The sequence below is a fragment of the Larus michahellis genome, chromosome 10 (assembly GCF_964199755.1).
Source record: "Larus michahellis chromosome 10, bLarMic1.1, whole genome shotgun sequence".
Classification (NCBI taxonomy): domain Eukaryota; kingdom Metazoa; phylum Chordata; class Aves; order Charadriiformes; family Laridae; genus Larus; species Larus michahellis.
This window is the reverse complement of record NC_133905.1, coordinates 19,978,961-20,005,855: the sequence shown is the minus strand read 5'-3', so window position 1 is coordinate 20,005,855 and position 26,895 is coordinate 19,978,961. Positions and strand designations below refer to the sequence as shown.

Below are 26,895 nucleotides of genomic sequence, written 5' to 3'. Positions count from 1 at the left end.
TGGCCCCATGGGGCGGCGGGTGGAACGTGTTCACGCACCGGTCCCGTACGATAAAAGGTCGTATACAGCTGTGACAGTGGCCACAATTCCTGTGGGCTCAGGGCAAGGGCACCCACCCCCAGGCACAGCCACAAGGGCGACCCCGCTTCGCTGTGAGATTCCACAGCCGGCTCCTGCCCTCCCCTTCCTCCCCTTTAGCCACCCACTCCCTAAATTAGTCTCTTTCCTCTTATCCTGCTTCATTATCCCGTGGCGCACTCCTTTGAAATTCAAATAACTGGTTTCCCACCTCCCCGCGCTAGCTGACTCCTTCAAAGCGCTCCCGCCCTTCGCCGGGCCCTGCTAACTCTCCCACAGCATGTCACGCCTACCTGCGCGCACGCTAATTCACTTTTCCTCCCAATTAAGAAATCTGGCCCCTCTGCTGCCCAGCTGCTCATCCCACCCGCTCGTGCCTGTGAGTGCTCGAGCACAAGAGAGCTTGAGGGGGACGTGGGACATGGGGCGAAAATTCCTCAAAATCAACCATGAGAGAATTTTCTTGCCCCAGCTCACATCTCTGCAGAGGACTGCCCCGGCTGGGCCACATCCAGAGGCTACGGAGACGTTGCCGTGACCAGGGCAGATCCTGACAAAGCCCTCCGTGTGTTTTTTATCCTGGTAACTGCCATCCTGGACCTGGGACGTGCCACCCACATCCCTGACCGGAGACAGTGCTAATAACCACCACAACGGGACAGCCACCAGCAGGACTGCTCAGCCACGGCACTCCCTACGGCAATCACAGCAGCGGGTGCGATCTCTGCCACCATTTATTGGGACAGTGCTGGCCAGGGCGGCTCAGGGGCTGGCTGCACACGGTGGGCAGCAAGTTTGGCCATGTAGGAGGGATCCCCTCCTCCTCCTGGGACCGAGGGTCGTGCTGACTCTCTGCTGGTGCCCGGTGCTCTGCCTAACATGGCCCATGGGGAGTCCCTCGCCGGGTCAAGCTGCTCAGATCCAGCGCCGCGCCCCAGTCACGCTGTTGAAGAGATAGTCCCTGCCGGTGCCTGAGACAGGAGGCAGCACTCAGTCATTGCCCCACGGGTGCTACCCAGGCGTTGCTGCCCAGCGCCTGTCTCTCCTGTCCCCTGGACCACTCTGCCCCGAGGGAGGCAGCCCAAGGCTGCTGGGGCCATGGGACAGGGCACTCACGTGGGTCCTGGGCACGGCCATCAAACTGCCCCTGTGCAGACAGGAGAGGGTGCTGAGGCCCTTGGGGTGCTTGCTTGTGCCCACAGCGGGGCACCCCATCTCGCTGCCATGGCACACACTTACCGGGCTGCCGGCGTGAGGGCGGCCCCGCTCCTCTTCGCCGCCCCTCTGCTCCACCACATCCCAGGAGCTGCAGAGGGAAGAGGGGGCAAGGGGAGGGCATGTCGTCAGTGACGGGCCCCTGGCCTCGATGCTGCCAGGAGCAGGTTGCCAGCCAGGCTTTGCATTGCCAGCTGTGCCCTGTCAAGCCTGTCATCCACCTACCTGATTATCCCCTTACCCAGCCCGTGTGTCCCCCAGCTACTGAAGGGGAGTGCGGCAGCGGCCGTGCTTTCCCAAGCACCGCTGCCTTTCAGCGATGCCTGAAAGCGGCAAGCTGGTCTGACACTGCATCCGCTTGTTTCCCCACGTGCTGGTGCTCAGAGGATGCTGCGCTGGGGGAGCTGTGGCCCCGGAGCCCCTCTGCTGCCAGCGCTGCCCAAAGGGGCTGAGCCTGAGTCTTCCCCCTTTCATGGTTGCTACAGCCCCGGTGTCACGAAGCACTGTGTCCCCAACCTCACCAACGAACGTGGATCCAGCCATGTGTCACCCCGGGGTGGTTATGCTGCTGGAGGTGGCTGTTATCCTGCCCGCAGGCTTGCACACCTCCTCTTCGCCATGCAGACGCCCGGCACAGGCTGAGCCGGCTCCGTTGCCTCCTCGGACTCTCCTCTCCACCGCCTCTCACCCCTGCTTCATCCTCCCAGGGGGTGTGCAGCCTCCTCACCTCCTCCCAGGGCGCCTTCCCCGGCAAATCAGGGCTCCAGCCCCGGCACCAGGACCCAGCCCTTGTGGTGGGCATCAGCCCTGGCGCAATGCCATCCCATCCTGCCCACCGTGGAGTATCTGCCCCAGTTTGGCCACCAACATGGCTGTCCACCTGGCCAAATTGCCATCTCTGCACCCATGGCTGCACCCAGCAGAAACGGCTCCCCGGCACAGTGACCCACGGACCACAGCCAAACGCGGGGTACATTAAACACCCTCTATGTGCTGCGTCTCCCTGCCTTCCTTCGAGGGCGCTACGGGAACCTGTGCCAACCAACCAACACACGTGGCTGCCCCTCGCTGCTGATACGACTGCCCCGGCCATGTAGCACCCACCTCTTGTCCAGGAGCAGCTTGCCAGGGGCTTTGTTGCTGCGGGAGGAGCAGAAGGCAGCCATGAGCCCTGCGTGCTGCGCCGTGCCGTGCTGTGCCACGCTGTGCAGTGCCATGGGGCCGGGGCTCACCTGCACAGCAGGCTCCGGGCCACGCAGCCCAGGGCAGCCAGCAGCAGGGCACTGGATACAGTCAGCACAGTCACAAACCAGGCCGGTGGAAGCCACGCCGCCTCCGTCCGTGTGATGACCAGCAGCTCCTTCTGCAGTGTCTGCAGAGGTGGTGGGGTGAGGGGACACGTGAGGACCGGCGGGTCTGACTGACCTGCGACCACCACCCAGCCAGCGGGCTCTGCTCACCGTGTGCCAGGTGGTGGTGCTGGGTGGCACCGGGGTGGTCCAGGGGGTGACACGCACCACCAGTGCCACCACGGTGCTGCGGCGGGGGACACGGGGGCTGCCCCACACCTCCACCAGCAGCACGAAAGTGCGGGGCTCGGCTAGGTCATTGGAGAGGTAGAAAAGGGTGTTCCCCTCCAGCCAAAAGCGCCCATCCTCATTGCCTGGACAAGAGGGTCTGCTCAGTGCCACACCACGGTGAGGGGCTGGGTTGTGCTGTGGCTTAGCTGCTCCTCACCTCCGGCAATGGCATACGCCAGCGCAGCACCGTCGAGGCTGCCCTGGCACGCCAGGCGGGTGACGGGCTGGCGGCTGCCCAATCTGGCCATGATCCACAGCTCCTGCACCTCGGGGGTGCACACCGGCGCCTGGTTCGGCACGGCCTGCCAGGAGCAGGGGTTGGACATGGCATGGCACCCATGGGGCCTGCACTCAGTGCGACGAACCCACCAGGCTTGCACCCGCACCTGCAGGCGCACGACCACATCGCATAGGCGGCTCCACCGCTTTGCCGGGTCCAGGTCGTTGCGGGTGTCCGTCAGCCGCACCATCAGCCTGTAGCGCTTGTACCGCTGGGAGTCGAGGGGTCCCACCACGCGGATGTCGCCTGTGGGGCAGCGCGAGCTGCTGGGCACCCATGGGTGCCGGGGGGTGCGGCAGGGGCTGGGGAAGGGGCCAGGTGCTCACCGGTGCGTGTGTCGATGGAGAAGGGCTGCGTGGGGCCAGTGCCCCCCTCCAGGCTGTACTCAAGGCTGTCTGGTGGGTAGTCACGGTCGCTGCCGGCCACGCGCCCCACGGTGCTGCCGAAAGCCGCCGTCTCCAGCACGGTGAAGTCGGCACCATTGGGGCATGCTGGCGTGAATTCGTTGACGGGTGTCACCGTCACGAGCACGGGGACGCGGGCTGTGTGGCAGACGGAGGCTCAGCCACACTGGCACCACCCAGCAGCCCACACTGAGCTGGGGGTGATGCCCCCAGAGAGGCTGGGGGACACAGGGATGGTGGCACCACCCCTGGGGTGGTCCTCTCTGGGGCAGCAGAGGAGGAACATTTCCTCTGTGATCTGCTAGTTTTGGGATCAGGAAGGGCCTTTTTCCATCCCCTGGAGATCCCTTTGGAGACACGGGCACTCACTACTCCGTGGGGACTGCCCTCCTGCCGTCACCATGATGGTGGCCGTGAACTGGAAGCCCACAGCGGCCATGGCTTCTGAGTCATAGTCCAGGGTGGTGTTGACCTGCCGAGCCAGGGCAGGGGGGTCAGGCAGAGCCAGGGAGCCCGGCAAAGCTGCGATGCCAGGGAAGCCGGAGAGCGAGGCGGGGAACAGGCAGGCCTTGGAGGGGCAGAGAGCCCCAGGAACCCCAGCCCAGGACCCGGCATGACAGCACATGTCAGAGGGTCCCCACTGTCCTGCTGGTCTCCCCCAGGTCCTGGGCGCTGCCCCTGGCCCTGCTCACCTGCAGCTGTGGCCCCTCCATGCGGAAGCGGGAGAGGGAGGCAGGGGGCCCCTCAAGGCCATAGTGCAGGCAGTCCTTGGCACCGGTGGGGTCTGTGCACCTCAGTGTCACCAGGGTGGTGCCGGGGGACACCGTCTCGGGCACCTGGGACCTGCAGTGGGGTGGCTGACGGCTCAGCTCCCACCCCCCATGTCACAGGGACGGAGGAGCTTTTCCCGCACTCCACACCCCCCCCAAACCATACACAGAGATGGCTGGGACGCAGCTCGGCGCCCGCCGGTCCACCTCCTGCACAGTGATGTTGATCATGGCAGTGGCATGGTCAGCAGGGTTCAGGGTGTTGTAAGCCTGGACGAGGAGGCGTGCGTGGGCCACGTCCAGCCGGCGGGTGCTGCGGATCTCACCCGTCACTGTGGGAGAAGGCACAGCCTCGCGTGGGGCACGGGGACAGGGTGGCCCTGAGGACCCCTGGCACCCCGCTCACCCTCATCAATGGTGAAGAGCACGGGCACCGTAGGCGCGAGGATGGCATAGCGGACATTGTCACCGCTGGCATGGACCTGCGTGACCACCTCCAAGGGGCTGGTGCCCTCCGGCACTGTCACAGCCCACTGCGGCTCGCTGCAGGCAAGGCGGGCAGTGTGGCATGGCCTGGTGCCACCCGCACCCCCCGCCCAGCCCAGCCCCACTCACCGGAAGGTGACACTGGGACGTTGCGATGGCAGCACCTCCACCGTCACAGCCCCGCTGCAGTTGTGCCCGTGGCGGTCCATCACCTCGATCTCCAGCCTGAACCTCTGCAAGGCAGGACCAGGGCAGATGTAGGACAGCCCCGTGTGGCACCAGGGACAGTGATGGGGACGAAGACAGGAATAAGGATGAGGACAGTAACAGGGACAGGAACTGGGATGGGATGGGGACAGGAACAGGGACAGAGATACAAAAGAGAAGGGGAACAGGGGCGAGAATGGGGCTTGGAGCAGGAACATGGGTGGGAATAGGGGTGGAGATGGAGATGAGGACAAGCTGGAAACCAGAATGGGGATGGGAATAGGGACAGGGATGAGGACTGGGACAGGACTCAAGATGCAGAAGAGGATGGGGACAGGGTTAGGGACAGGGCTGTAGCATTCCCAGGGCCAGGGGGAGATGGGAGCCCAGTGGGAGGAGCAGGACGGGCAGAGCTGTGGGCAGTGCCAGTGAGGGGCTAAGCCCAGGCAGGCTGAGAGGCAGCGGTGACAGCCTGGGGACATTGATGCCCACCTGAGTGTCCTTGCTGGGGTTGAAACCACCGGCAGGTGCCAGCACCAGACCCCGGTGGGTGAGCGTGAGTGGCGTGTCCTGGTTTCGGAGCCTGAACTGCAGAGAGACAGGCAGCAGGAGGAGGGTGGCAACCTCTGTCCCCTCCTCCATACCCAGGGTCCCCCCATCCTCAAGGCTGTAGGGGCTGCGGGACCTCGGGGCACCCGCCACTCACCGTCAGCCCACCGAGTGGCTGCGGCAGCACCACGTACAGGGGTGTCCGAGGCGCCACGTCCGCCGACACCCGCACCACATCTCCCCCTGCAGCACAGCACAGCCGTGGGACCCCAGTGCCGGCTGGCACCCGTGGCCCCCGCCACCCTGCACCCCCTACTCCCCATCTCCTACCCGTGCTGGTGAAGGGGGCATCACAGCGCAGCACCTGCCCCGCTGTCACCTGGACAAAGAGACGCTCTTCCACCTCCTCCTCACCGGGACAGGCAGCCCGCAGGGTCAGGGCGTACTGGTTGACCTGGTGGGCATCGAGCTCCGCACCGGCACGCAGTGTCACCTGCCGCAGGGACACGGCTCTCAGCAGGGCGCCCGTGGGCTCCTGCCCCGCTCCCCGTCCCCCAGCCGCACCTCTGCCCGAAATGTGGTGGTGACCATGGGGTCGGTGTTGACGGTGATGGTGTTGAAGGGGTGGCCAGGCTCGATGCCGTGCAGGGTGATGTTGGGGCTGCCACTCGCATTGCTGCAGGACACGGTCACCTCGACCACACGGGTGCCTGGCGCCGCATCCTCACTTAGGGCCACCACGAGCGGCAGGCCATGCAGGGCTGGTGGGAGACCCCGGGGACTGGCCTCGCACCCGGCCAGTGCCACCAATGGCTCGTCCGGCTGTGCTTAGGGAGCCCTGCTCCTGCACCTGGGCAACCACACGACCACAGGTCTCCCTGCCAGGCGCAGCAGAGCCCAGGGCACCCCGCTCTTACCTGTTGCTCTGACGAAAGTCCCTGCAAAGAGGAGAGTGTCACCCTGGCCTACCAGATGTGCCTCAGCAATGCCCTGGGGAGGCCCCAGAGACGCCCCAGTGATGCTCGGACATGGGGCAGCGATGCCCCCAAGATGGCTCAGTAATGTCCTGGCGACGCCCCAAGGATGTCCCAGTGATGATCTGAGGACACCCTGGCAATGACCTGGACATACCCCAGTGATGTCCCCTCCCTGCCTGAACCCAGCCAGGCAACTGCCAGCCCCTCTGCCCATCCAACCGGGGGGAGACTATCCCCTGTCCCCATCCCCCCAGTCCCTCACCCAGGGTCTGGCAAAGGGTGCCCCCAACCCTCAAGTGCCTACCTGAGGCACAGAGGCCGAGGAGGAGGAGGAGGAGGAAGGTGAGGCGTCTGTGCATGTCCATGGCTCGCTGCCTGTTTGGGACAAGCTGGAGCCCGTTGCCAGGAGTGCTGAGCACCACCCTGGCCCAGCGTCACACCGGCCACCCATGGCTGCCAGCCCGGCCCTAGGGCAGGGACAGGACACGGCCCTGGTGCCCCCAGCTCCCACATGCCTCTGGTCCCAGCCTCTTGCCATCCCTTGGGTGGATGCCCAGCTGGCACGGAGCAGGCAGGCAGCGATGCTCCGTGGGGTTTTGCCGCCACACCGTGCTGCCTTGCCACGCAGCATGCTCAGGGAAAACCGGGAAAATTAGCTAGGAGCTAATTTTTGGTCACGTTCTCCTTCATTTGCAAACCAGAGCCGCTTCTCTGCGAATTCGTATTAAGCGCTATTAGCTCCCAATTAATAGGCGCTGGCAGAGCACGGCCCTTGTGGCTGGGGTCACCTGTCCCTCCTCCAAGTCTCAAACCCATCTTGGCAGCCCGGTGGTCGCCGCTAGCCCATAACGGGGCTGCCCTCCTTCCTACCGAGGCTTCCCGTCCCCGAGACTCTTGGTGCCAGCGGGGCGGGGGGGCTACCGAGCGGGTCCTGCCGCTCGCCCACGGCGGTGCCCGGACGCGGGGCCCCGGGGCGGCGGGGCGGGGCGGGGCCCCGGGGCGGTGGTGCCGGTGCCGGTGCGGGGCCGGGCTCACGTTACGGCGGCTCCATTGGCTGCGGCGGGGCGGGGCGGCGCCGCCCAGGCAGCGCCGGGAGGCGGCGGCGGGCACGGCCGGGCGATCCGCCGCTGCTGCTCCGACACCGACACCGGCACCGGCGGGACCGGGAGCGGGGCCGGGCCGGGCATGGACAGCGGCCGCCCGGACCAGCTCGGCGCCGACCGGGTGAGTGTCGCCGCGGGCACTGGGAGGGGACGGGGGACCCTGGCCCGCGCCCCACCTGGGCATCGCCGTGATGTCAGGGCGCTGCCAGTGACATCAGCGCTGTGACATCATGCTCAAGGCCAAGGCGGCATGGGGGGACGTGGGTGTCCAGTGGGATGCGGGCGACCGGTGGGACACGGGTGGCTATGGGATGTGGGTGGCCAAGGGCCACGGTGTCCAGCCATCAGGGTGCCAGCGGTACCGCCGCCCTGGAGCTGCCACCCTGCTGCCCTCCTGGGCTGCCCTGAAGGGACCGGCGGTGACAGGGTGGCCCAGCCGGCTCCCCTGGGCCTGCCACACGCCTACCCAGATCCCCGTGGCCGGGTGTGCTGGCGTCCCCGGCCAGGGCTGGGATGAGGCAGCTCGGAGCAGTGGCATGTTGCCAACAGGGCTCTCTGAGAGGGTCCCAGCTGGTGGGGACCGGGACGGGGACAGAACAGGGACAGCCTGGCCAGCAGCTCTGTCGGGGCCGGCCGGGGGGGCTTTGGGTTTACCCGGTAAACCCCCGGGTTTACTGGGGCCTGGTTTACCAGGATGGGGGAGCGATCCCTCCAGCTTGCTCGGCTTCCCGCGGCTCTAGCACAGAAAGGAAAGCGGACGTAACACCCTGCTTTTGGGTTCAGACAATAGGAATTCAAGAGCGAGGAGCGGCCCAGCTGCGGGAGCTAGCCTGCCCTTCCAGCGCCTGCCCGGCCACACTCCCTTCAGCCCCAGCCCCCCCACGCTCCCCAGCGCTTTGGGGGGCCCCCGGCCCTGGGCGCAGGCCTGGCTGCACCCTGACGTCACCTGGGGTGTCCCCGGCTGGAGGGCACGGGGTGGGTGGGGTGGCCCTGCCAACGCGTGGGGGGAGCGCCCCACCCCAGCACCCGTGGGTGCCCTGGGGCTGCCGCCAGCCCCGCACCATCGAGCAGGGTTCTGCCAGCGGGGTGTCCTGGCTGCCATCCCACCAGGGCTGGGGGGAACTGGGGGGGCCAGCTGGGGGGCCAGTGGGGCGCCTGGCTCCTACGTGCCGCAGCCCTGTGTCATTTCCCGCAGGCACGACTGGGGCTGGGTGCCTGCTTGCTCACCCGACATGCCACTGCACGCCGGCCGGCTCCATGCAGGAGCCGCGGGAAAGCGGGGCCCGGGGCTGCAGGCAAGCCAGGACCTGCGCCCCGCTCCCCACTGCACAGCCATCCCGGCGAGCAAAGCCCCCCCCCGAGCTGGGGTTGGAGGGCGCGGGGTGCCAGGGGGGTGGGATGGGGGCTACGGTGCTGGCCGCGTGGAATAGGGATGAGGGTGCTGACCTGCCCTTTCTCCCCAGCGGTGCCGGCGGGAGGCGGGGGTGGCACTGCGGGCGCACATGCACGGCACGCGGCAGGTGCCGCACCACCCTGGAGGGGCACCGGCCCCCCGTCCACCGCGCCCCAGCTCGGCGGCGGACTCATCCTGCAGCCTGGAGCAGGGGGGTGAGGAGGAGGAAGGGGGGGGCCCGGCTGCCCGCTCCCCCCCAGCCAGCGAGCGCAGCCTGGAGTTTGACTCAGGGTATTCGGAGGCATCGGGCGGCACGTGGCGGGAGGAGGAGGTGCCCGTGCGACGCCGGCACCCGCCGCCCTGCCAGCGGGCGCACCGGCTCTCCGCCGGCCCCGCTGCCCCACCACCAGCCCCCACCCGCCGTGCCCGCCCTAAATCCACCTCGGACGCCTGCCTGGAGCAGTGGCGGGTGCTGGAGCCGGCCGACACGCAGGACTGGACCGTGGCGCTGCTGTCACAGAGCCGGAACCGTCAGCCCCTAGTGCTGGGCGACAACTGCTTCGCCGACCTGGTGGAGAACTGGATGGACCTGCCCGAGGTGGGCACTGAACCCCGGCGCCGAACCCCCGCCGAGCCCTCCCGCCGGCTGGCCAAGCCCCCTGCCTTCCTGCTCAGCCTCTCAGGCAACGTACGCCGTAAACTGGCCAACATGGCCCGACCCCGGGGAGCCGAGGGTGCCCGGCTGGCGGGCCGCGAAGCCACCAAGCGTTTCTCCTGCCCGCTGGGGCTGGGGGGACAGCCCAAGGGCGCCTGCTTCCACCAGTCCCACAGCAACATCGCTCAGTTGGCCACGGACTTCCACCGCTTCACCGCCCTCATGAACAGCCGCAGCCGCCAGCCCATCATCTGCAACGATGTTATCGGCTACATTTAGCCCTGCCTGCACCCTTCTCCGCTGTAAATAAACCCCAATTTTGTACGGTACGGGCACAGCGATGTTTATCGGGGTGGGGGGGCTGCCTGCACCCTGACTCCGGGCAGGGGCAAGCAAGGTTGGTTTATTTTTGCGACGAGGGCCAACGCACCAGAGCTCAGCTGTTTTTATTGCATGGCGGGGGGGGGGGGTGGGGGTGTGTCACTCAGGGGAGGGAGCAGAGGAGGGGGGGTCGGGCATCTTCAGCCTCAGGATCTTCTCCCTCACACACGTAGGTCAGCTGCAGCTCACGCCGCCTTGGCTCCCCAGCATCCTCCAGGCTCGCTGATAACCTGTACCGGGGAAAGGGGGTTTTGGGGACACTGGCTTGTCCCCCCAGCTTGGTTGGGCACTCCGGGGGGGCCCTAGGCCCCCCCAGGGCACCCGGCCAGGCTGGGGGGATGCAGAGGCCGGCAGTGAGGGGCCGGGCAGGGGTCCCGCCACGGGAAATGCTGCCGGCAGGATGTTTATCCAGCAGCCGGCTGGGAGCTGCGCTGCAGCTGGAGCGGCTCAGGATGGAGGGAGAGGGGTCTGGCAGCCCCACTCCCCTCCCCGGGGAAGGATTGGGCCCTAGAGCTGGGGATCTACCTCTGTGCCAGCTGCCGGGCCCGTGTCTCCTCGTCCCCACCCCTGTCGTAGAGCATGGTGTAGCCGTGCAGGAGCATGGTCACAGTCCAGCCACGCGTCCTCTGCAAGAGGTGGGTGTCAGGATCTGGCCCTGTACCCCCCCCAGGGTGACCCAGCTGGGTGTCGCCTGCCCCAGGCTCACCTGCATCCAGTCCAGCACCTCCTGCACCGTCATCTCCTGCCCGTCTGCGCCGACCGCCTGCATCTCCAGACGGTCCCAGCAGCTCCACTCCTGCCCGCCATACTGCAAGGGGGGAGCGGGGGGTAGCAGCTGGCACTGCCACCCCCCTATCCCGGCTGCCCAGCCCCATGGGACAGGGATTGGTGGGGCGGGAGGGCTGAGGTACAGCAGGGCAGGTGAAGGGACCAGTCAGGGAGCAGGGGGACGGGGGCACCGTGGTGGGCTAGGGGCAACGGGGGGCACTGCCGTCCTCCCATCCCTGCTCGGGTCCAGGGGCAACGAGGGGCACTGCTGTCCCCCCATCCCTGCTCAGGTCCAGGGGCAGTGAGGGGCACCACCAACCCCCCAGCACAGCAGGGGGGGACCAGGGTTGGTATGGGGCCAGCGCAGCCCCCAGCCCCAGGCCAGGAAGGGCACACAAAGAGCCATTGAAGCGCTGCCCAGCCCCACACAATCGCCTCTTCTCGTGCCTGCGGCCCCCTGACCCCAGCTCCGGCCTGAAGGGGCCGGCGAGGCACCAAACTCGGGGCCAAGCGCAGGATGCGGGCCCCGCACCGTCTGGCATGGCTGCCCTGCCATCTGCCCTCGCCGCAGGCAGCACCAGCCCCTGCCCGTCCCCGCTCAGAAGGGGTGTTCACACCTGGCCGCTCGTCCCCTCCTGCCTTCTGCTGCCTTCTCACCTCCTGCCTTCTGCTGTCTGCACTTATCCCACCGGGGTGGAAAGGGCTTAACCCCATCCTCGCCGGGGCAGTACGGACCCAGGCCATTGCCCAGCGCAGAGGGAATTGCGCTGCCTGTCCCAGCGCCCCCGAAAGCCTGTGCCCTGGCAGATGCTGCCCCCCAAGGTGGGCATCCTGGGACCATAGGTGACGCCAAGTGGGTTTGTGGGATGTGTCCTCCCACCACGGCTGGCTAAGCAACTGGGCACGTCCTTGCCATGGGACACGGGGTGCCAGGCACTGCCGCGGGGACCAGAGGGCACGGCCAGTCCCAACGGCATCCCCTGCCCAGGGATGGTGCCAACCTGGGGGCACTGCAGCCAGGCAGCCCTGTGTGGGGTGCGAGGGGGCCGTGGGGCAGCCGGACAGCCCAAAGTGATGCCAGAGTCGGTGCGAGGCAATGGAGACACCTCCCTCCCCCTCTTCCTGCCCCCGGCCCTGGGCCCCCCGGGCCAATCTGGTTCCAATCGGCGCTTCCTGCCGTGCCGGAAGGGCTGCCTCGCACGCCATAAACCCCCAGACAAAGGGGCCTCTATCGCCCAGACGGTCCCAATCTGGGCAGGCCCCCGCCCCCGCGCTCCCTCCCCAGCAGAGCGGCTGCGGGCCGGCCCCCCACCACCAGGACCCCCGGCCCCGCTCCTCCCGGGCAGCCCTTCCCGGCCCGGTGCCAGCTGCTCTCCGGCTGCTGCAGCTGTTTTCCATAAGCCAGATGTGCTCGGCTGCTGCCTCCCCCCCGCCCTCTGGCCGCGGGGCTGGCCGTGGGGCCCACTGTGGGGCGGCGGGGCTGCCTCAGCCCCACAGAGCATCATCCTGGTTGGGCCCGAAGCTGGGGCGAGCGGGACGGCGGTGGTGGCTGGGTGCCAGGCAGGGGCAGCCACAGGAAGGAGCCGATTCCTCGCTGCCTGGCGGTGTTCCTGGCCCACCGCGGCACCGGGATCCATTTCCGGAGACCCAGGGCCAGGGCTGCCCCTCCTGCATTGCCACCTCCTTGCTCCTTGGGTCCCTCTGGCATCACAGCACCTGCCCTCGAGGCACCCGAGACCCCTGGGCGTCCGCCACCCGCCCTGCCCAAGGGAGAGGGTCCTACCTGGTAGGTGGGGGGTGGCGGGGGATGCGTGCGGAGCAGCCAGCAGTCAGACAGCCGGAGGTTGCTCTTGCGGTAGCAGCTGAGGTCCCGGCACCCCCACACCAGCTTGTAGATCTCCAGGCATGCCAGCCCGGCCACAGCCGCTGTGGTGGTGATGATGGCGGGCACGATGCGCCCAGCGATCCGCTTGCTCTGAGGACGGGAGTGGCGTCACCAGCTGCCCCGCGCAGGATGGGGACCCCCAGTCCCGTGGGCTGCCCCTCTCACCGTCAGCCAGTCAGCAGGGGGGATGCCATAGTTCTCCGCGCGCAGGTTGGATGCTGCTGTGATAAAGTCCATGTGGATGTTGTCGTCCTGCAGGGAAGAGTGCAGAGAGAGACGTCAACGTCTCGTGGGGATATTGGTGTCCCACAGGGACTAGCAGCCACCAACCCCCCGGGCTGAGTGGGGCTGCCTGCCCAGCCCCAGGTACCTTCTCGAAGTGGATGGGCTCCATCAGGGGCACTTGCACCTCCTCGCCCCCAATCAGCTCCTGCCTCCGCTGCACCAGGTCCTGGGTGAGCTCCGCCAGCCGCCCGCTGTCTGGTGGCACAGGGAGCCCTGGGATGGCACCCCTGCACCGCGGCATTGTGGGGGACACGGCACGGTGCCTCCCCCTCTCGGTCTGGGTCCTCCTGGGCGCTGGGGCAGGGACGAGCAGCACCACAGCCCCACCGCCACCAGGATGGACCCGGGGACGTGTCCCAGGGGACCCAGGAGCGCGGAAGCCTCACCTACAGGCACCTGTGCCTCTTCCTGCTCCTCTGTGAGAGGGATCCGGAGCCCATCCTGGGGCATGAAGGGTGGCAGGACCACGTTGCGGAGGATGGCCTGGACAGCCGCTCGGTCGTTGCATGGTGGCACCTTGTGCGCTTGGGCAAAGAGACGGGCAGCAGCCAGGATGTATTCCAGGTGGGTGTCCTGTGGGCGCAGAGCACCCGGGCAGCCAGGGTGGTCCACGAACCCACCGGGCCAAAGCCTGCCCACTTTGCCCCGAGGTGGAGATGGAGGTGCCTCTCCTCCTCCTCCAGCCATAGGGTACGCGTGGGCTGTCCCCAGCAGTGCCCTGGCCGACCGGGGGACAGAGCCAGACCCTGCTCAGGACCTGGCAGACCTGCACAGGCTGCGGCAGAAGGAGCACAGCTACAGTCTGGCATCCATTGCACCATTGGCACAGGCTTCCTCTCCCCCTGCCCGTACTGTCCCCGGCAGGGGACCCCAGCACTCCCCCCTGCACTCACGTTATCAGGGTCGAATGTCAGCGGATGGGGACAGCTCTTGTCCCCTGACCAGAAGGGGACACCCGGGCTGGTTTCCTGGCACAGGGAGAGCAGAGTCAGGCCCGGGGACACCGTCCCCCTGGCTATGGCAGGGCAGCCGGTGGAGGGGAGAGGGTGTGGGGGGTGCCAGCCCCATGGGCGCCGGGCTCACGTGCTCTGGGGGGCAGTTGTGCAGCAGCTGGGCGATGTCGTCGTGGTAGCAGCTCTGCCAGTGCCGTCGGGCCCAGCGCAGGCAGTCCTGCCAGTCCCGCGGCCGCTCCCGCAGGCTCCCCTGCACTTGCTCTAGGACCTCCAGAGCCTCCAGACCTGCTGGCAGCTGGTCCAGAAAAGCCGGATCTCTGCAAAACCAGGTAGTGCCACTGCTGTCCCAGGAGTGATCCCATGGGACATCCTGGGTGGGATGCAGCGGTCTGTTCCCCTCTCCCCATCCCCGGCAGTGGCGGCAGCGCCCCGGCAGGGCTGGCAGCCACTCTCCCGGCGCCGCTTCCCCAAGCCCACTCACTCCATGAACCGGTTGACACGCTCCGCAGGCAGCTGGAAAAGCCCCTCAAACTCATCGCGAGCCCACTGTGGAGGGGGAGCGAGGATTGAGCACTGGGACTCCACCCTTGTGCCCCCTGGGACCCCCAGCCCAAGCTAAGGAGGAGGGAGAGGCCGTGCTGGGAGCAGGGCCAGCGGCAGAGCTAGGGCTGCCAGCAGGAAGCAGCTGGGGCCGTATCCTGGCCATGGCCGGAGGGGGAAACGGGAAAGGAAGACAAAGGTGCCGGGGTTTCCTCGCTGGGTGCTGGAGCCGGCATGGCACAGCCTACCTGCAGCGTGTGCTGGATGGTGCGGGGGAAGTACCGCAGGGTGCAGAGGGGGAAGGTGCCATCCCTGGACATGTCCCCCGGCCGCAGTGGCTCCGTCAGGGAAGGCACCATGGGCAGCACATTTCCCCGCGGCCCCTCCGTGCCCGAGTCCAGCAGTGGCGTGTGGCAGCGTAAGCAGCAGCTCTCCAAGTAGGCACCTGCGGGGAGCCAGGGGTGCTGGGGAGCCAGGGGGCACACGACCAGGGGCTCAGCCCCTTTCTCCTCCCCGGTACTCACGGGCCTCCAGCGTGTCCAGGGCGCTGGCGACACCATCCAGGCGCCGGAAGAAGTCGTCCCCATAGAGCAGCTCGGTGGCAGGTCCCACCTGGTTCTGGTGAGCCACCACCCTGACACTGGGGTTCATGCGCCGCACGGCTGCCGCGGCCACCACCGACTTCGGCTTCTGTCGGGGGAAGAGAGGAGGTGGGCAGTTCTCCCCCACCCCATGGCCCCGGGGAGCCCCTGGGACAGCCAAGATGCCCTTTGCGGGGAGTTTAGCCCCTGCCTTGTGGCGCCTCACCGATACATCTGCCGTGCGGTAGAGGAGCTGCCGATGGAGGTTGGAGAGGGCGACGGTGTCCATGTCGGTGACGGTGAGGTCCCCGCCCGGCCCCGCCGCCAGCCCCATCATGGCAAAGTTTTTCAGCAGCTCGCAGCCGATGGCGCCGGCTCCCACCTGCCAGAGCAGAGCTGCTACAGCTCCTGGCATTCCGGCCGGCCGCTCCGCGGCCTCTCCCGGCACCTGCCCTGGCTCACCACAAAGTACTTCTGGCGGCCCAGCTGCTCCTGGAAGTCGGCCCCAAAGACGGCGATCTGCCCATCGTAGCGAGAGCCCCTCTGTCGGGACGGAGGAGCTGGGTGAGCACGGATGGCCGTGGCATCCCCGGTGCCCGGGAGGGGCCCAGGACATGCTCTCACCGGGGCGCAGTCCTCCTCCGTCAGCCGCTCGGCTCCCTCCAGCGCCAGGCACTCCAGGGCATCGAAGTAAAACCACTGGTCCAGGGGCAGGAACTTCCCGGTGATGGCCTGGGGCAGACGGGTCCCCGTCGGCTCCCTGGCCAGCAGGGTCCCCTCGTATCCCACTCCAGCCCTACTGCCCGGCCCGGTGTCCCCAGGTGGGCAGCAAGTGCCCTCTTGTGGCCACCAAATGCCACCAGACAGCTGTGCGAAGCCACATCCCAGGCCGGTGGGAACCCCGGATCCCTGCCCTGCTCACCTTCAGCACCTCCTGGGCCACCATGGCCCCCAGGACGGAAGCCATGGGGCACAGGTCCCCCGCGCTCACGCTGGCAAAGGCTCGCACGACATCCTCATCCAGGGGACCCTGCTGCGCCCCCAGGCTCCGCGCCAGCTCCAGCACCCGCTCGGCGTCCACCTGCGGGCAGAGGGGCGAGGGCAGCCCCAGGCAGGGGGGCAGAGGACCGGGGGGGACCGGGCAGGGGCAGCATGGGGACTCACCGACACCCTGGGCCGGGGCAGGTGGCCCCGCTCTCCCCGGAAAGCGTGCAGGGCCTGGAAGGCGGCGTGCAGGCTGCGGCTGCGCAGCAGTTCCTTGGAATTCGTCGCTTGGATCTTGGGATCTACCAGTGCCTGGCGCAGGGGCTCCTGCCGTCACAGTGCCAGGGCTGGGGCGAGCAGTTCCCCGGGGACAGGGCACGGCACGGCGGTGTGCCAGCACCGCAGGGCTGAGGGGGGACTTACATAGGAGTGCTCCTGGGGTAGCCACACCTGCGAGACCAGGCCCCCACGGCGGTAGGGCGAGAAGGAGCTGGTGTCGCCGATCTCCAGCTTGAAGGCATCTGGGAACGAAAGGGGGACAGACGTCACTGTCACTGCCAAGGACCTGGTAAGTTTCCCAACCCTGGGCTGGGGCAGCCGGGACCCCCTGGGCGACTCACCCAGCACACGGACGGGGATGGGCTCCCGGTTGTTCAGCTCCGTCATCCCCTCCACACCAGAAAACGTCACCAGGTCACCGTCACAAAAGGGGTAGCCATGGCTGTCCTCTGTCCCCACGTACGTCACCACACCCGGGTTGCCCTGAGGAAGGGAAGGGACATGAGAGCAGGGGGACCAGACTCAGGTGGCATAAAGCCACCGCAGGAGGCAGCAGCATTTGGCGGGAGCCTGCTGAGGCTCCCTACCTGGGAGATGTCCTGCACGACGGCACACACCGGCTCCCCTTCTGCCGGTTCATCAACGACAAATCGCTTCCCAAAGTCACAGAACAGTTGCCTGGAGAGGACCGACAGGGTTTTGCCGGAGGAGACGCCTTGCCAAGCTGCCCGAGCACCGCCAGGTCCTGCCCGGGGCTGAGCAGCCCCGCCAGCCGGGATGGGAGCACGGGCTACAGAGCAGGGTGGGGGGCTCGGCGGACAAGGTGACCCAGAGCCAGTGGCAGGACCCTGTGGCAGAGACCCCTTACCCTGCCAGCCCTTTGGTGTCGGCCACAATGAAGCAGATGCCCCGGTCATGGCAGAAGTCCCCAATACGGAGCTGCTCCTCCAGCGGGGACTCAGTCAGCACCACCACCTGCACAGGGGCCGTCAGCGGGTGCCACCGTCCCAGGGCACTCTGGGGCGTGTGGGCACGGGCTCACCTGGAAGGAGGCGAGGAAGGCCTCTGACAGCTCCCCGGTGTGAGCTGCCACCACCACGCGGGGGTTCAGCTCGGCCAGGACCCGCTGGGACACCTCGGCACGGTTCTGGCCCACGTCGCACTCCTCCAGGAGGAACTGCGGGATGGGCGCATGGCGGGGCACCCCATAAATTTGGGGTGCTGCTCACCACAGCGGGGCACTCCATGAGGCCCTGACCACACTGGTGGGGAGCCCTCTGCTAAGGACCGTACCTGTGACATGGGACACCCCGGGGGCCTTACGCATGATGATGAGGGGCACCCTGCGCCATACCCATGACTGGGACCTCCCATTCCACACTCCTTACCAGGACCCCCAACCTGTACCTGTGACTGGGAGCCCCCACCCTGTACCCATACCTGCAACAGGCATCCCCCAGCTGCACCCATACCCATTACCAGGACCTCTACTCATTCCCATACCCAGTACTGGGACCCCTCTCTGTACCCATACCCATTATGGGGACCCCCATCCATACCTGTACCCGCTACTGGGACCTCTGCCCATACCTGTAACTGTTACCGGGACTCCTGCCCACACCTGTACCCATTACTGGGACTCCTGTCCACACCCATACCCATTACCGGGACCCTCACCCATGCCCGTACCTGCTACCGGGACCCCCACGCACAGCTGTACCCCTTACCATGACCCCCTCCGCATACCTGTACCCATACCTGTTGCCAGGACTCCTGCCCACACCCATACTCATTACCAGGACACTTATCCACAGCCGTACCTGTTACCAGGACCCCTGCCCACACCCACGCCCATTACCAGGACCCTCACCCACACCTGTACCCATTACCAGGACCCCTTCCCATACCTGCACTCATTACTGGGACCCCTGTCCACAGCCACACCCATTATCGGGACCCTCACCGATACCTGTACCCGTTCCCAGGACCACCTCTGCATACCTGTACCCATTACTGGGATTCCCACCCACACCCGTACTCGTTACCAGGACACTTATCCATACCTGTACCTGTTACTAGGACCCCTGCCCACACCTGTACCCATTACCAGGACCCTCACCCGTACCCGTACCCATTACCAAGACCCACGCCCATACCCATACTCATACCCTTCCCACACTTGTACCCATTATCAGGACCTGTGCCCATACCTGTACTCATTACTGGGACCCCTGTCCACACCCGTACCCATTAGCAGGACCCACACCCGTACCCGTCACCAGGGGGTGCATACCTTTTCCCCTTTACTGGTACCCCCACCCACACTCGTACTTGTTACTGGGACCTCCACCCACACCTGTACCCGTTACCGGGACCCTCACCCATACCCGTACCCGTTATCGGGACCCCCTCCGCATACCTGTACCCGCTACCGGGACCTCCGCCCACACCTGTACCTGTTACCAGGACCCTCAGCCATACCCATACCCATACCCGTTACCGGGACCCCCGCCCACACCTGTACCTGTTACCAGGACCCTCACCCATACCCGTACCCGTTACCAGGACCCCTTCCCACACGCGTACCCGTTACCGGGACCACTCCCCACACCCGCACCCATTACTGGCACCCCTGCCCATACCTGTACCTGTTTCCGGGACCACTCCCCACACCCGTACCCATGACCGGGACCCTCACCCCTACCCCTACCTGTCACCGGGACCCCCGCCCATGCCCGCAGCCGTAGCCATGCCCCCCGCCCGGCCCCGCCGGTACCTGCTGGGCGCGATCGGCGGTGCAGGCGGTGCCGCGATCGTGCAGGACGACGCGCCCGGTTCCGGCTAACACCAACGCCGCCGCCACCTGCGCTCCGGTCCCGCGCAGCCCGGACACCAGCACCCGCGCCCCGGCCAGCCGCCGCGCCCCGCCGCCCAGCACGTACCTGCGGGGCAAGGGACCGTCAGCGTTGAGGGGGGGGGGGGACACGGACGACACGACCGGGGACGGGGCCATCGGGTGCCCGGTGCCCGCACTCACAGCTGCCGGGAGTACAACCCCTCCTCGCTGCCCGCCATGGCGGCCCCGCCCATGGTGGGGACAAGGAAGGCAGGTCCCGCCCGCCTGAGCACCCGCCTCCGGGAGGAGCCCGTGGCCGAAGGCGCCGCTTGCCGGGGAGGCCCCGCCCGCCCGGAAGGCCCGGCGGCGGCCGGCGCAGCCATGGCGGCGGTGGCGGGGGTCTGGCAGTCGCCGTGGCGGGCGCTGGTGGCGCTGGGCCGGGAGCTGGCGGCCGAGTGGGCGGCGCAGGACGTGCGGGCCGCGCTGTGCCAGCTGCTGCTGCTCTGGCTGGGCCTCAGCCTGCTGGGCGTCCGCCTGGCCTGGCGAGCCTACGGCGGGGCGGTCGCCGCGCTCTGCTACCGGACGGGGCCCGCCGCACGCCGGCCTCCCGCCACCGCCACCGGCCCCGGGCCCGCCCGGCCCCGCGCACACTCCCTCTCCCCCGCCGGCCCGGCCGGACGCAACGGCGGCGCCGAGCGGCACTGCCCGCCCCGGTGAGTCCCGACCGCGACCGGGCCCGACGCCGCTAACCGCCCCCCCCAACCCCAGCTCCGCCGCCCGGCCCGGCCCAGCGCACCCCAGTGAGCGCCCCCCCATTCCAGTATGTCCCAGTGAGCGCCCTCCCGGCTGCACCCCTGGGACAGCACAAGCCAGCAAATCCCCCCCCAGCTGCACCCCCAGACCAGTAGAGCCCAGTGAGCGCCCTCCCGGCTGCCCCCAGACCAGTACAGCCCAGTGAGCGCCCTCCCGGCTGCATCCCTGGGCCAGCACAACCCAGCAAATGCCCTCCCAGATGCCCACCTAAACCAGTGCAGCCCAGTGAGCGCCCCCCAGAGCCCAGTACGCCCCAGTGAGCATCCTCCTGGCTGCCCCCCAGGGTGTCCTCCCCCTGTGCCGAGGTGCCGCCCCAGCCCCGCTCACGCTGCCCCTCTCTTGCAGGGAGGGCTCAGCAGCGGAACCAGCGAAGACGCACCGGGAGTGAGGAGCACCGGGACCCGCCGGGCACTGCCCGCACCATTAAAGCGCTGTCCCCCACCTGCCACCTCTTGCTTTGGCACCCGTCACTGGAGAGGAGGCCAGGAGAGTGGGGCAGGGGCGTTTATTGGGGTGCCGTGCCCGCAGCGGGTGGTGGCCTCACTTGGCCATATAGTACTGGGTGGGAACGAAGGGCATCTTGGTGATGACGGCCGGGTGCTGCTTCTTCCGCACCTCGACGGTGAGTGCGGTGCCGGCCCGGCTGTGTGCCGCCTCCACGTAGGCCATGGCGATGTTCTTGCCCAGGGAGGGCGAGGGGCAGCCGCTGGTCACCGTGCCTGGGGCCATGAGGTGAGCGGGGAGGTGAGCGGGGGCCGGCAGCCCCAGCACCCTCCCCTGCCGTGGGCGCAGCTCGGGGCCATGCCCGCGCCAGCCTCGCTGCCCCCACTTACCCACAGACGTGCCCTCGGGGCCCAGAATGGCCGTGTGGGGACGGATGGGGGGTCCCACTGACGTCAGCCCCACACGCCTGCGCTTCGGCTTCTCTTTCACCTGTGCCATGATGACAGCCGCGCCGGGGAAGTCCATGGCCGCACGCCGCCGCTTTCCTGCGGGGCAAAGATGGGCGAGGGTTGGCATAGGGACTCCCCACCCTTCTTTGTGCCAGCAGGTCCTGCTCTGGCGATGCCTGCCTGGCCCCCCTGCGCCCTGTTAGGGACGTGGGGACACCTCACCCCTCTGCCCACCCTGAGGAGGAGGTGGGGGCGGACGTGGCTCCAACTTACCCAAGGTCCACAGCAGCCCAGCCTCGGCAGGCGTGGTGGTCTCGTCGATGTCATTGCCGTAGAGGCAGAGCCCGGCCTCCAGGCGCAGGCTGTCCCTGGCCGCCAGCCCCGCTGGCCACACCTCAGGGACACCCAGCAGCCTCTCGGCCAGCTCCACCGCCCGCCCCGCGGGCACCGAGATCTGCGGGGGGACGCGGACAGGGTTAGCAGGGCACGGTGCTACCCTTGATACGGCGGTGGGGGGTGCTGGCGCAGCTCACAGGGTACCTCTACGCCATCCTCGCCAGTGTAACCGCAGCGCGTGACCCGGCAGCCCGGCACACCAAAGACCGTCGTGGTGATGCTGTTCATGAAGAACAGCTTGGAGAGGTCATCCGACAGCCCCGCCTGCAGCACCCGTGCCATGGAGGGACCTGGGGAGGCAGGTGGCTCTGGGGGACGGCAGCGTCTGGGGAAGGGGGGGACACGGGGAGGGCACGGACGTCCATTGGGCAAGGACCCAGAGGAGGGCGCAGCCTGGCACCTGCTGAGGGAGAGACCCCCGCGCGGTGATGCTTGGTGCCAGCCCACGTGGGGTCCCCGCTACCTTGCAGAGCCAGCAGCGCGTTGTCCGACACCTCCAGGTGGACGTCACTGCCGGCAGCCTGCAGCTCCGCCACTCTGTCCTGCCAGGGTGACAGCGGGCTGCTAGCACAGGGGGTCGGGCTGGTGCCAGTCCCGCACGTGGCCGTGGCCCCCTTGCCCCGCACAGCCATGGATGTCACTGAAAGGTGGAGGGGGGCTCATTCCCACCACGTGTCCCCACCTGCGGTGGGTCCTGGGTTGCCACATACCCTCATGACAGCCAAGTCCTTTTCGGCACAGCCAGCGTTGGACACCACATAGAGGTGATCTTCTGACGTGTTGGTGACAATGAGGTCATCTACGATGCCGCCCCTCTCGTTGGTGACCAGTGTCAGGGTGCCCTGTGGGACATGGCCCCTGGGAGCGCGGGCAGGCTGCCCGTCCCCTCCTGCCCTCCTGGGTGTCCCCAGGGACCTCTGACCCCACTGGCCACCCGGTGCCCCATACCTGTCCCGGCTTCAGCTCGCCGATGTCCCCCACCACCAAGCTCTCCATGAACCTGACACGGTCCCGGCCATACACCCGGGTCTGGAAGGTGCCGGGGAAGCGGGTGAGGGGGTGTGGGTGCCATCCCCCTTCCCTCCCCCCCCCATCCCGCCCCGGCTACCTGCAGCATGTGGGAGACGTCGAAGAGGGAGCAGTGGCGGCGGGTGTGCAGGTGGGACTGCAGGTGGCCCTGCCCGTAGTGCAGCGGCAGGCTCCAGCCGGCGAACGCCACCATCCTCCCGCCGCGGGACCGGTGCAGGGCGTCCAGCGGCGTCCGCTTCGCTTCCCCCCCTTCCCCGACCCCCCCGGCCCCGCTCAGCGGCGCGGAGGCCGGCGGCCAGCGGGGCAGCGCGGCTCGGCAGCCCGCCCGCAGCATCCTTCCCCCTTCCCCGGCACGGCGCGGCCCGGGCCCCGGCCCCGGGGACCCTGGGACATGGAGTCCGTCCGGCCCCCGCCCCGCCCCGCACCGCACATCGGCACCGCCTCCCCCGCCGCCGGCCCGAGGGGATGCTGGGTGCGGGTCCTGCCCGGGCACGGCCATCCTCACCCCCCCCTCCCCGCAAATGAGACAGGCAGGCACAGGCAGGACGAAGGTAGCAGCTTTTAGTCGTGACCGAGGCTCCCCACGTCGCCCCCCGGCACCTCCTCGGCCCCCCGAGCATGCCGGAGGCCACCCCAGCACCCACTTTTCTGCAGGAGTCTCATCCCGCAGGCAGGGCAGGCAGGGCAGGCAGGGCCAGCGGCAGTTCCCCGGGGCAGAGGTAGGGTGAGGGAGCCGGGCTCTGCCCGCTGGGACGGGCCAAACGCAGAGGGCACCGGCCTGGGAGAGGCTCCTGGGGGGCTCCAGGGCGGCAGCACTGCCCGCCATCGCCGGCCAGCACAGGAGGAGTTGGGGAAGGGGCATGGGGAGGGCCTGGACCCCCCCTGGGGCCGATGCGGGAATCTGCTTGGGCCTTGGGAGCGTGGAGCTCCCTCCGGCCGGCACCCGCGGGGCTCACGTGTAGGAGAGCAGGTTGATATCGTAGCAGCCGTCCACCTGGAAGAGAGAGCAACCGTCGGTCCCTGCGCAGCACCGTAACACACTGTGCCTCCCCGGCACCATCGCTCCACAGGGATACCCATCCTGCCGGGAGCAGCCCCTCCGGGAGGGCTCCCCCAGCGATGCGGGGAGGCCAGAGACCCCCCAGGAGCAGGGTGGCGGGACTCACGTCGAAGCGCCCGATGCGGGCAGCTGCCTGGCGAGCCCGGATCACCTCCGTCAGCACCCACATTTGCTGTACCTCCGTCGACACCTTCTCCGGGTCGGGGAGCTCCTGGAAAGAAGTGGGCACAATGCTGCGGAGCGGGGATGGCCCAGACGGGCTGGATCGCCCCAGGGTCGGGCAGCGGTGTGGCTGGACGGCACCCCCTCCCCGGAGAGCTGGGCACTATCGCGATGGTGCCCACGCTCCCGACGTGTCAGTGGTTTCCCAATGCCGGGTGAGCGGGGGGCCCCACTCTAGGAAAACAGGCAGCTGGAGAAAGGGGTGACCCTGAGCCCTGGGGCCATGGTGCCAACACAGCCCGTCTCCGCTGGCGGGCATCCAGGGCAAGGGCAGAAAGCAGATTGCTGGCTAATGATTAAAAACCTAATCGCACAGTCCAGAGTTTCCCAACAGCCTCCCTCCGAGGCGCTCCTTGGTCTTGGTGACAGAACTCCCGCTGCAAGCACCGGTTTCCCCCCAGGGACCTTTAGCCAGGCGGGATGGGCAGGCTCAAGAGCAGCTCTCCATGCCAGGGTGAAGCTCTGCGCCGCTTCTCCCCTGCCCAGCTCTGCCCGGGATGCCAGTGGGTGCCTCGTGGTGATGCTGGGAACAGCCAAACCCAGAGCAACCCCCAACACCTCCCCCAGACCACCCCTCGCGAAGGGGGACGTGATCCAAGCGATCAGCAAGGGACTGTGGTGTCCTCCCCAGCCTGCCGGACAGGGACCAGAGCTCCCAGACCTGCTGGGGCTGGCAGAAGCCATGCTGCTGCCCCAGCGTAAGCTCCGTAGCACTGAGGCCCGGTGGTGCGTGGCACCGCTTCTGGCCCAGGCTGCGCCTACGGGCAACAGCAGTGGCTGATTCAGCAGGATTCCGGGGGCGAGCCAGCTGCCTGCCCCTGCCCTGCTCTGTCCGGACTTTGCTCACCGAAGGCCACTGGCCAGGCAGATGCGGCTCACAAGCTGTAAACACGTGCCGTGGCTGTGATCTCCCTCTGCCCACGTGCCACCCTGGCCAAGCAACGCGCTCCCCCGGGCGCACCCTCTGCAAAGCGCCAGGGACAAGCCAGGCCACGCTGTCCCCACATGTCCCACCTGTCATGCAATGCTGCCCACCCAGCGCTCCCATGGGGACGTTCCTGTCCCCAGACTAGTGGGCAGCTAGACTTCAGTGTCACCTCAAATCACACATCCCCATGGAAATATTTTTCCTTCTGAATGCTGCAAACTGTTTCCAGCACAAGGCATGGCATTTCGGGGCTCCACAGCTATTCCTGATGGGAGTGTGGAGCCAATGGGGCAGGGATGGGGCTGGCAGTCTCACAAGTGACATCTGTGCCCATGGCTGGCACCTCACCCAGGTCCCTCCTTCTCTGTAATACCTCAGCAGGGACTACTCACCCCGTGCAGGCTGGCTGGCTGCTCCGGAGGGGTCAGCTGGGAGAGCCAGGAGGGGAAATCCTTCTGGGGGCTCTGAAATAAATCCAGAGGGTCACAGGAGGGGTGTCCCCAGTCCCACCTCCATCCCTCGCACCATGCAGTGTGCTGCAGTTTGGAGCCCACCTGTATTTATGTTGGTATGGGTATAAGATGTGCTTTACTGAAAGGGAACTTTGTGTTTAGGTTGGGTGTTTGCAACCTGTAATTTGGTGCAGCAGCCTCCAGCTCCGTCCCGCTGCTCAGACGCACATCCACCTCCAAAACGGGCAGGGGCGGGGGTGGCTGGAGCAGTCTCTCCCCGGCCCCCAGCACACATGGGGACCCCAAGTGCCCCAGTGAAGGACAAAGACTTGGACCCACTCCCCTGTGTCCTCTGGAGGGTGCCTGAAGCCCCTGGAGCTGTGGGGAGCATTGCCAGGTGCAGGGCTTGGGGCTGGTGGCCTGTTCTGGACCTCCTGCCTGGGCGGTGGGGGGCAGCATGGGCACCCGCTCACCTTCGGTCCAGGGGGAAAAATCTGCAGCTCCTCAATGGTGAAGTGGAGCCAGACTGGGGAGGGCTGCCGCAGGATGAACCGCACCGCTGTCACCTGGTCCACGTCACACAGCATCTGAAGGGGCAAGGATGTGGGGAGCCGTCACCGCCGGGGCTACAGCAGGGTCTGGCCAGGCTGGCACTGCTCCCAGGCAGCTTTTGGGATTTGCTCCAAAAAAAACCCCAACCCCAACCCACCCCGGATGGAAGGATCCCGAGGGAAATGTCACCTCGTGGTGGCTAAGAGGGGCATGGGCAGGCACGGGGACCCTTGCTACTGAGAAGGATGTCATGGGGAGGCACCGTGGGGACCAGACGACGGCTGCCATGGGGGCACGGTGGGCCATCAGCACAGGGCCCCGGGGACCAGGAGCCGCCCTGGGGTGAGCCCCAAGGGGTGTGGGTGATGCCGTGGCCACCCTCCGGCCGTGCCGACCTGGTGGCGGCGGAGGGAGAAGTAGTCCTGGGAGCCCTCCTCGGTGTGCGGGCAGGGCATCAGGCAGTAGTCCCGCAGGCAGGTCACCCAGCGCCGGGAACCGGCGGGGCCGGGCCGTTGCACCCGCACGCTCAGGAAGGCCGTGTAGAAGTTCCTGAAGACAATCTCCTGCACCTGCGGGACCGGGGGCCTCAGACCCTGCACCGGCATCGCCCCCGACACCGGCACCTACCCCCCCCGCCCCCCGCAACGGCACCCGCACCGGCATCCCCCCCTCCATACCGGCACCCGCGTTCCCCTCCCACACCAGTACCGGCACCAGAATCCCCCCACCTGCCCCTGCTGGGACCGGCACCGGCATCCCCTCTCCGATACCGGCACCCGCAGCGGCATCCCCCTCCCATGTCGGTACTGGCACTGGCGTCCCTCCCCCCCGCCCCCTCCATACCGGGACCGGCACCGCCCCCAGCATCCCGCCCCACACCGGTACGGGCGCTGCCCCTGGCAACACCCCGGCACCGGCATCCCCCACGGACACCGGCACCGCCCCCAGCACCCCCTCCCCACACCGGGACCGTTGCCGCCCCCAGCATCCCCCACTCCCGCGCCGGAGCCGGCATCGGCATCCCCCTTGGCACCCTCCCCGGTCCATCCCCGGTATATTCCCCCCATACCGGTACCGCCCCCGGCCGCACTCACGTCGGCGGCGGCTCCGCGGGGGAAGCGGAGGTCGATGACGGCGACGCCAGGCCGCGCCGGCTCGGCCCCCCCGCCCAGCTGGAGTACGGCGGCGGGGCGGGGGGCGCAGGGCAGCGGGGACCTGCCCGGCCCCGGCCCCGGCCCCGGCGCTCCCGACATGGCGGCGCAGCGCAGCCGCCCTCCCTGGGCGGGGCCCGGCTGTGCGCGGTGACGTCAGGCGCCGCGCCCACCGGAAGCGGAAACCCCCGATAGCGCCACCAGGGGGCG

General features: G+C 67.9%; 5 protein-coding genes across 7 annotated transcripts; 1 reads left to right on the top strand and 4 right to left on the bottom strand.

The window, feature by feature from the left end:
* Positions 1 to 795: 795 nt before the first annotated feature.
* CDHR4 (cadherin related family member 4) lies at positions 796 to 6,943 on the bottom strand. The gene is made up of 20 exons (XM_074603059.1): positions 6,851 to 6,943; positions 6,487 to 6,507; positions 6,134 to 6,330; positions 5,900 to 6,062; positions 5,727 to 5,812; positions 5,513 to 5,608; positions 4,943 to 5,046; positions 4,734 to 4,870; positions 4,494 to 4,659; positions 4,250 to 4,400; positions 3,927 to 4,029; positions 3,480 to 3,695; positions 3,260 to 3,399; positions 3,031 to 3,175; positions 2,754 to 2,956; positions 2,526 to 2,665; positions 2,398 to 2,433; positions 1,318 to 1,384; positions 1,195 to 1,225; positions 796 to 1,049 (listed from the first exon to the last, which is right to left on the bottom strand). The coding sequence occupies exons 1-20, from the start codon at positions 6,909 to 6,911 to the stop codon at positions 994 to 996; spliced, it is 2,319 nt and encodes a 772-aa protein (XP_074459160.1). The 5' UTR covers positions 6,912 to 6,943; the 3' UTR covers positions 796 to 993.
* Positions 6,944 to 7,639: 696 nt separating this feature from the next.
* INKA1 (inka box actin regulator 1) lies at positions 7,640 to 10,013 on the top strand. Its single transcript, XM_074602769.1, has 2 exons — positions 7,640 to 7,770; positions 9,113 to 10,013. The coding sequence occupies exons 1-2, from the start codon at positions 7,732 to 7,734 to the stop codon at positions 9,974 to 9,976; spliced, it is 903 nt and encodes a 300-aa protein (XP_074458870.1). The 5' UTR covers positions 7,640 to 7,731; the 3' UTR covers positions 9,977 to 10,013.
* A 38-nt stretch (positions 10,014 to 10,051) lies between these two features.
* On the bottom strand, positions 10,052 to 19,719 carry UBA7 (ubiquitin like modifier activating enzyme 7). Of its 2 annotated transcripts, XM_074602656.1 has the most exons (24): positions 19,391 to 19,719; positions 19,130 to 19,295; positions 17,396 to 17,530; positions 17,222 to 17,328; positions 16,941 to 17,031; positions 16,695 to 16,836; positions 16,498 to 16,595; positions 16,255 to 16,401; positions 16,013 to 16,171; positions 15,715 to 15,822; positions 15,553 to 15,633; positions 15,317 to 15,472; positions 15,034 to 15,199; positions 14,758 to 14,954; positions 14,451 to 14,515; positions 14,100 to 14,286; positions 13,910 to 13,984; positions 13,403 to 13,589; positions 13,102 to 13,211; positions 12,897 to 12,983; positions 12,630 to 12,821; positions 10,785 to 10,886; positions 10,604 to 10,704; positions 10,052 to 10,308 (listed from the first exon to the last, which is right to left on the bottom strand). In XM_074602656.1, exons 1-24 carry the CDS (start codon positions 19,570 to 19,572, stop codon positions 10,182 to 10,184), a joined length of 3,168 nt encoding a protein of 1,055 aa, XP_074458757.1. In that variant the 5' UTR covers positions 19,573 to 19,719; the 3' UTR covers positions 10,052 to 10,181. The 2 variants fall into 2 exon arrangements, with proteins under 2 accessions (XP_074458757.1, XP_074458758.1); XM_074602657.1 differs by lacking the exons at positions 16,941 to 17,031; positions 17,222 to 17,328; positions 17,396 to 17,530 and having other exon boundaries at positions 10,072 to 10,308.
* Positions 19,720 to 20,490: 771 nt separating this feature from the next.
* AMT (aminomethyltransferase) lies at positions 20,491 to 22,707 on the bottom strand. Its single transcript, XM_074602659.1, has 8 exons — positions 22,400 to 22,707; positions 22,240 to 22,320; positions 22,002 to 22,133; positions 21,755 to 21,833; positions 21,436 to 21,581; positions 21,169 to 21,349; positions 20,836 to 20,991; positions 20,491 to 20,721 (listed from the first exon to the last, which is right to left on the bottom strand). Exons 1-8 carry the CDS (start codon positions 22,652 to 22,654, stop codon positions 20,543 to 20,545), a joined length of 1,209 nt encoding a protein of 402 aa, XP_074458760.1. The 5' UTR covers positions 22,655 to 22,707; the 3' UTR covers positions 20,491 to 20,542.
* Positions 22,708 to 22,861: 154 nt separating this feature from the next.
* On the bottom strand, positions 22,862 to 26,842 carry NICN1 (nicolin 1, tubulin polyglutamylase complex subunit). 2 transcript variants are annotated; one of them, XM_074602660.1, is made up of 6 exons: positions 26,629 to 26,841; positions 25,930 to 26,103; positions 25,456 to 25,569; positions 24,923 to 24,994; positions 23,487 to 23,591; positions 22,862 to 23,314 (listed from the first exon to the last, which is right to left on the bottom strand). In XM_074602660.1, exons 1-6 carry the CDS (start codon positions 26,785 to 26,787, stop codon positions 23,273 to 23,275), a joined length of 666 nt encoding a protein of 221 aa, XP_074458761.1. In that variant the 5' UTR covers positions 26,788 to 26,841; the 3' UTR covers positions 22,862 to 23,272. The 2 variants fall into 2 exon arrangements, with proteins under 2 accessions (XP_074458761.1, XP_074458762.1); XM_074602661.1 differs by lacking the exon at positions 24,923 to 24,994 and having other exon boundaries at positions 26,629 to 26,842.
* Positions 26,843 to 26,895: the final 53 nt, after the last annotated feature.

Coding starts and splice junctions, on each gene's coding strand:
- CDHR4 (XM_074603059.1), bottom strand. CDS start 6,911: ATGGACATGCACAGACGCCTCACCTTCCTCCTCCTCCTCCTCCTCGGC. Junction 5,047..5,512: donor ACCCCAGCAAGGACACTCAG/GTGGGCATCAAT, acceptor CCTGCCTTGCAG/AGGTTCAGGCTGGAGATCGA. Junction 1,385..2,397: donor AAGCTGCTCCTGGACAAGAG/GTGGGTGCTACA, acceptor TTCCCTCTGCAG/CTCCTGGGATGTGGTGGAGC.
- INKA1 (XM_074602769.1), top strand. CDS start 7,732: ATGGACAGCGGCCGCCCGGACCAGCTCGGCGCCGACCGG. Junction 7,771..9,112: donor ACCAGCTCGGCGCCGACCGG/GTGAGTGTCGCC, acceptor CTTTCTCCCCAG/CGGTGCCGGCGGGAGGCGGG.
- UBA7 (XM_074602656.1), bottom strand. CDS start 19,572: ATGGCTGCGCCGGCCGCCGCCGGGCCTTCCGGGCGGGCGGGGCCTCCC. Junction 17,531..19,129: donor CCGCCGATCGCGCCCAGCAG/GTACCGGCGGGG, acceptor CCCATCCCGCAG/TTCCTCCTGGAGGAGTGCGA. Junction 13,212..13,402: donor AGAGGCACAGGTGCCTGTAG/GTGAGGCTTCCG, acceptor CTGTGCCACCAG/ACAGCGGGCGGCTGGCGGAG.
- AMT (XM_074602659.1), bottom strand. CDS start 22,654: ATGCTGCGGGCGGGCTGCCGAGCCGCGCTGCCCCGCTGGCCGCCGGCC. Junction 21,834..22,001: donor AGGACTTGGCTGTCATGAGG/GTATGTGGCAAC, acceptor TCACCCTGGCAG/GACAGAGTGGCGGAGCTGCA. Junction 21,582..21,754: donor CGCGCTGCTGGCTCTGCAAG/GTAGCGGGGACC, acceptor CTGCCTCCCCAG/GTCCCTCCATGGCACGGGTG.
- NICN1 (XM_074602660.1), bottom strand. CDS start 26,787: ATGTCGGGAGCGCCGGGGCCGGGGCCGGGGCCGGGCAGGTCCCCGCTG. Junction 25,570..25,929: donor TCTCCCTCCGCCGCCACCAG/GTCGGCACGGCC, acceptor TTGCCCCTTCAG/ATGCTGTGTGACGTGGACCA. Junction 23,592..24,922: donor AGCCAGCCAGCCTGCACGGG/GTGAGTAGTCCC, acceptor ACTTCTTTCCAG/GAGCTCCCCGACCCGGAGAA.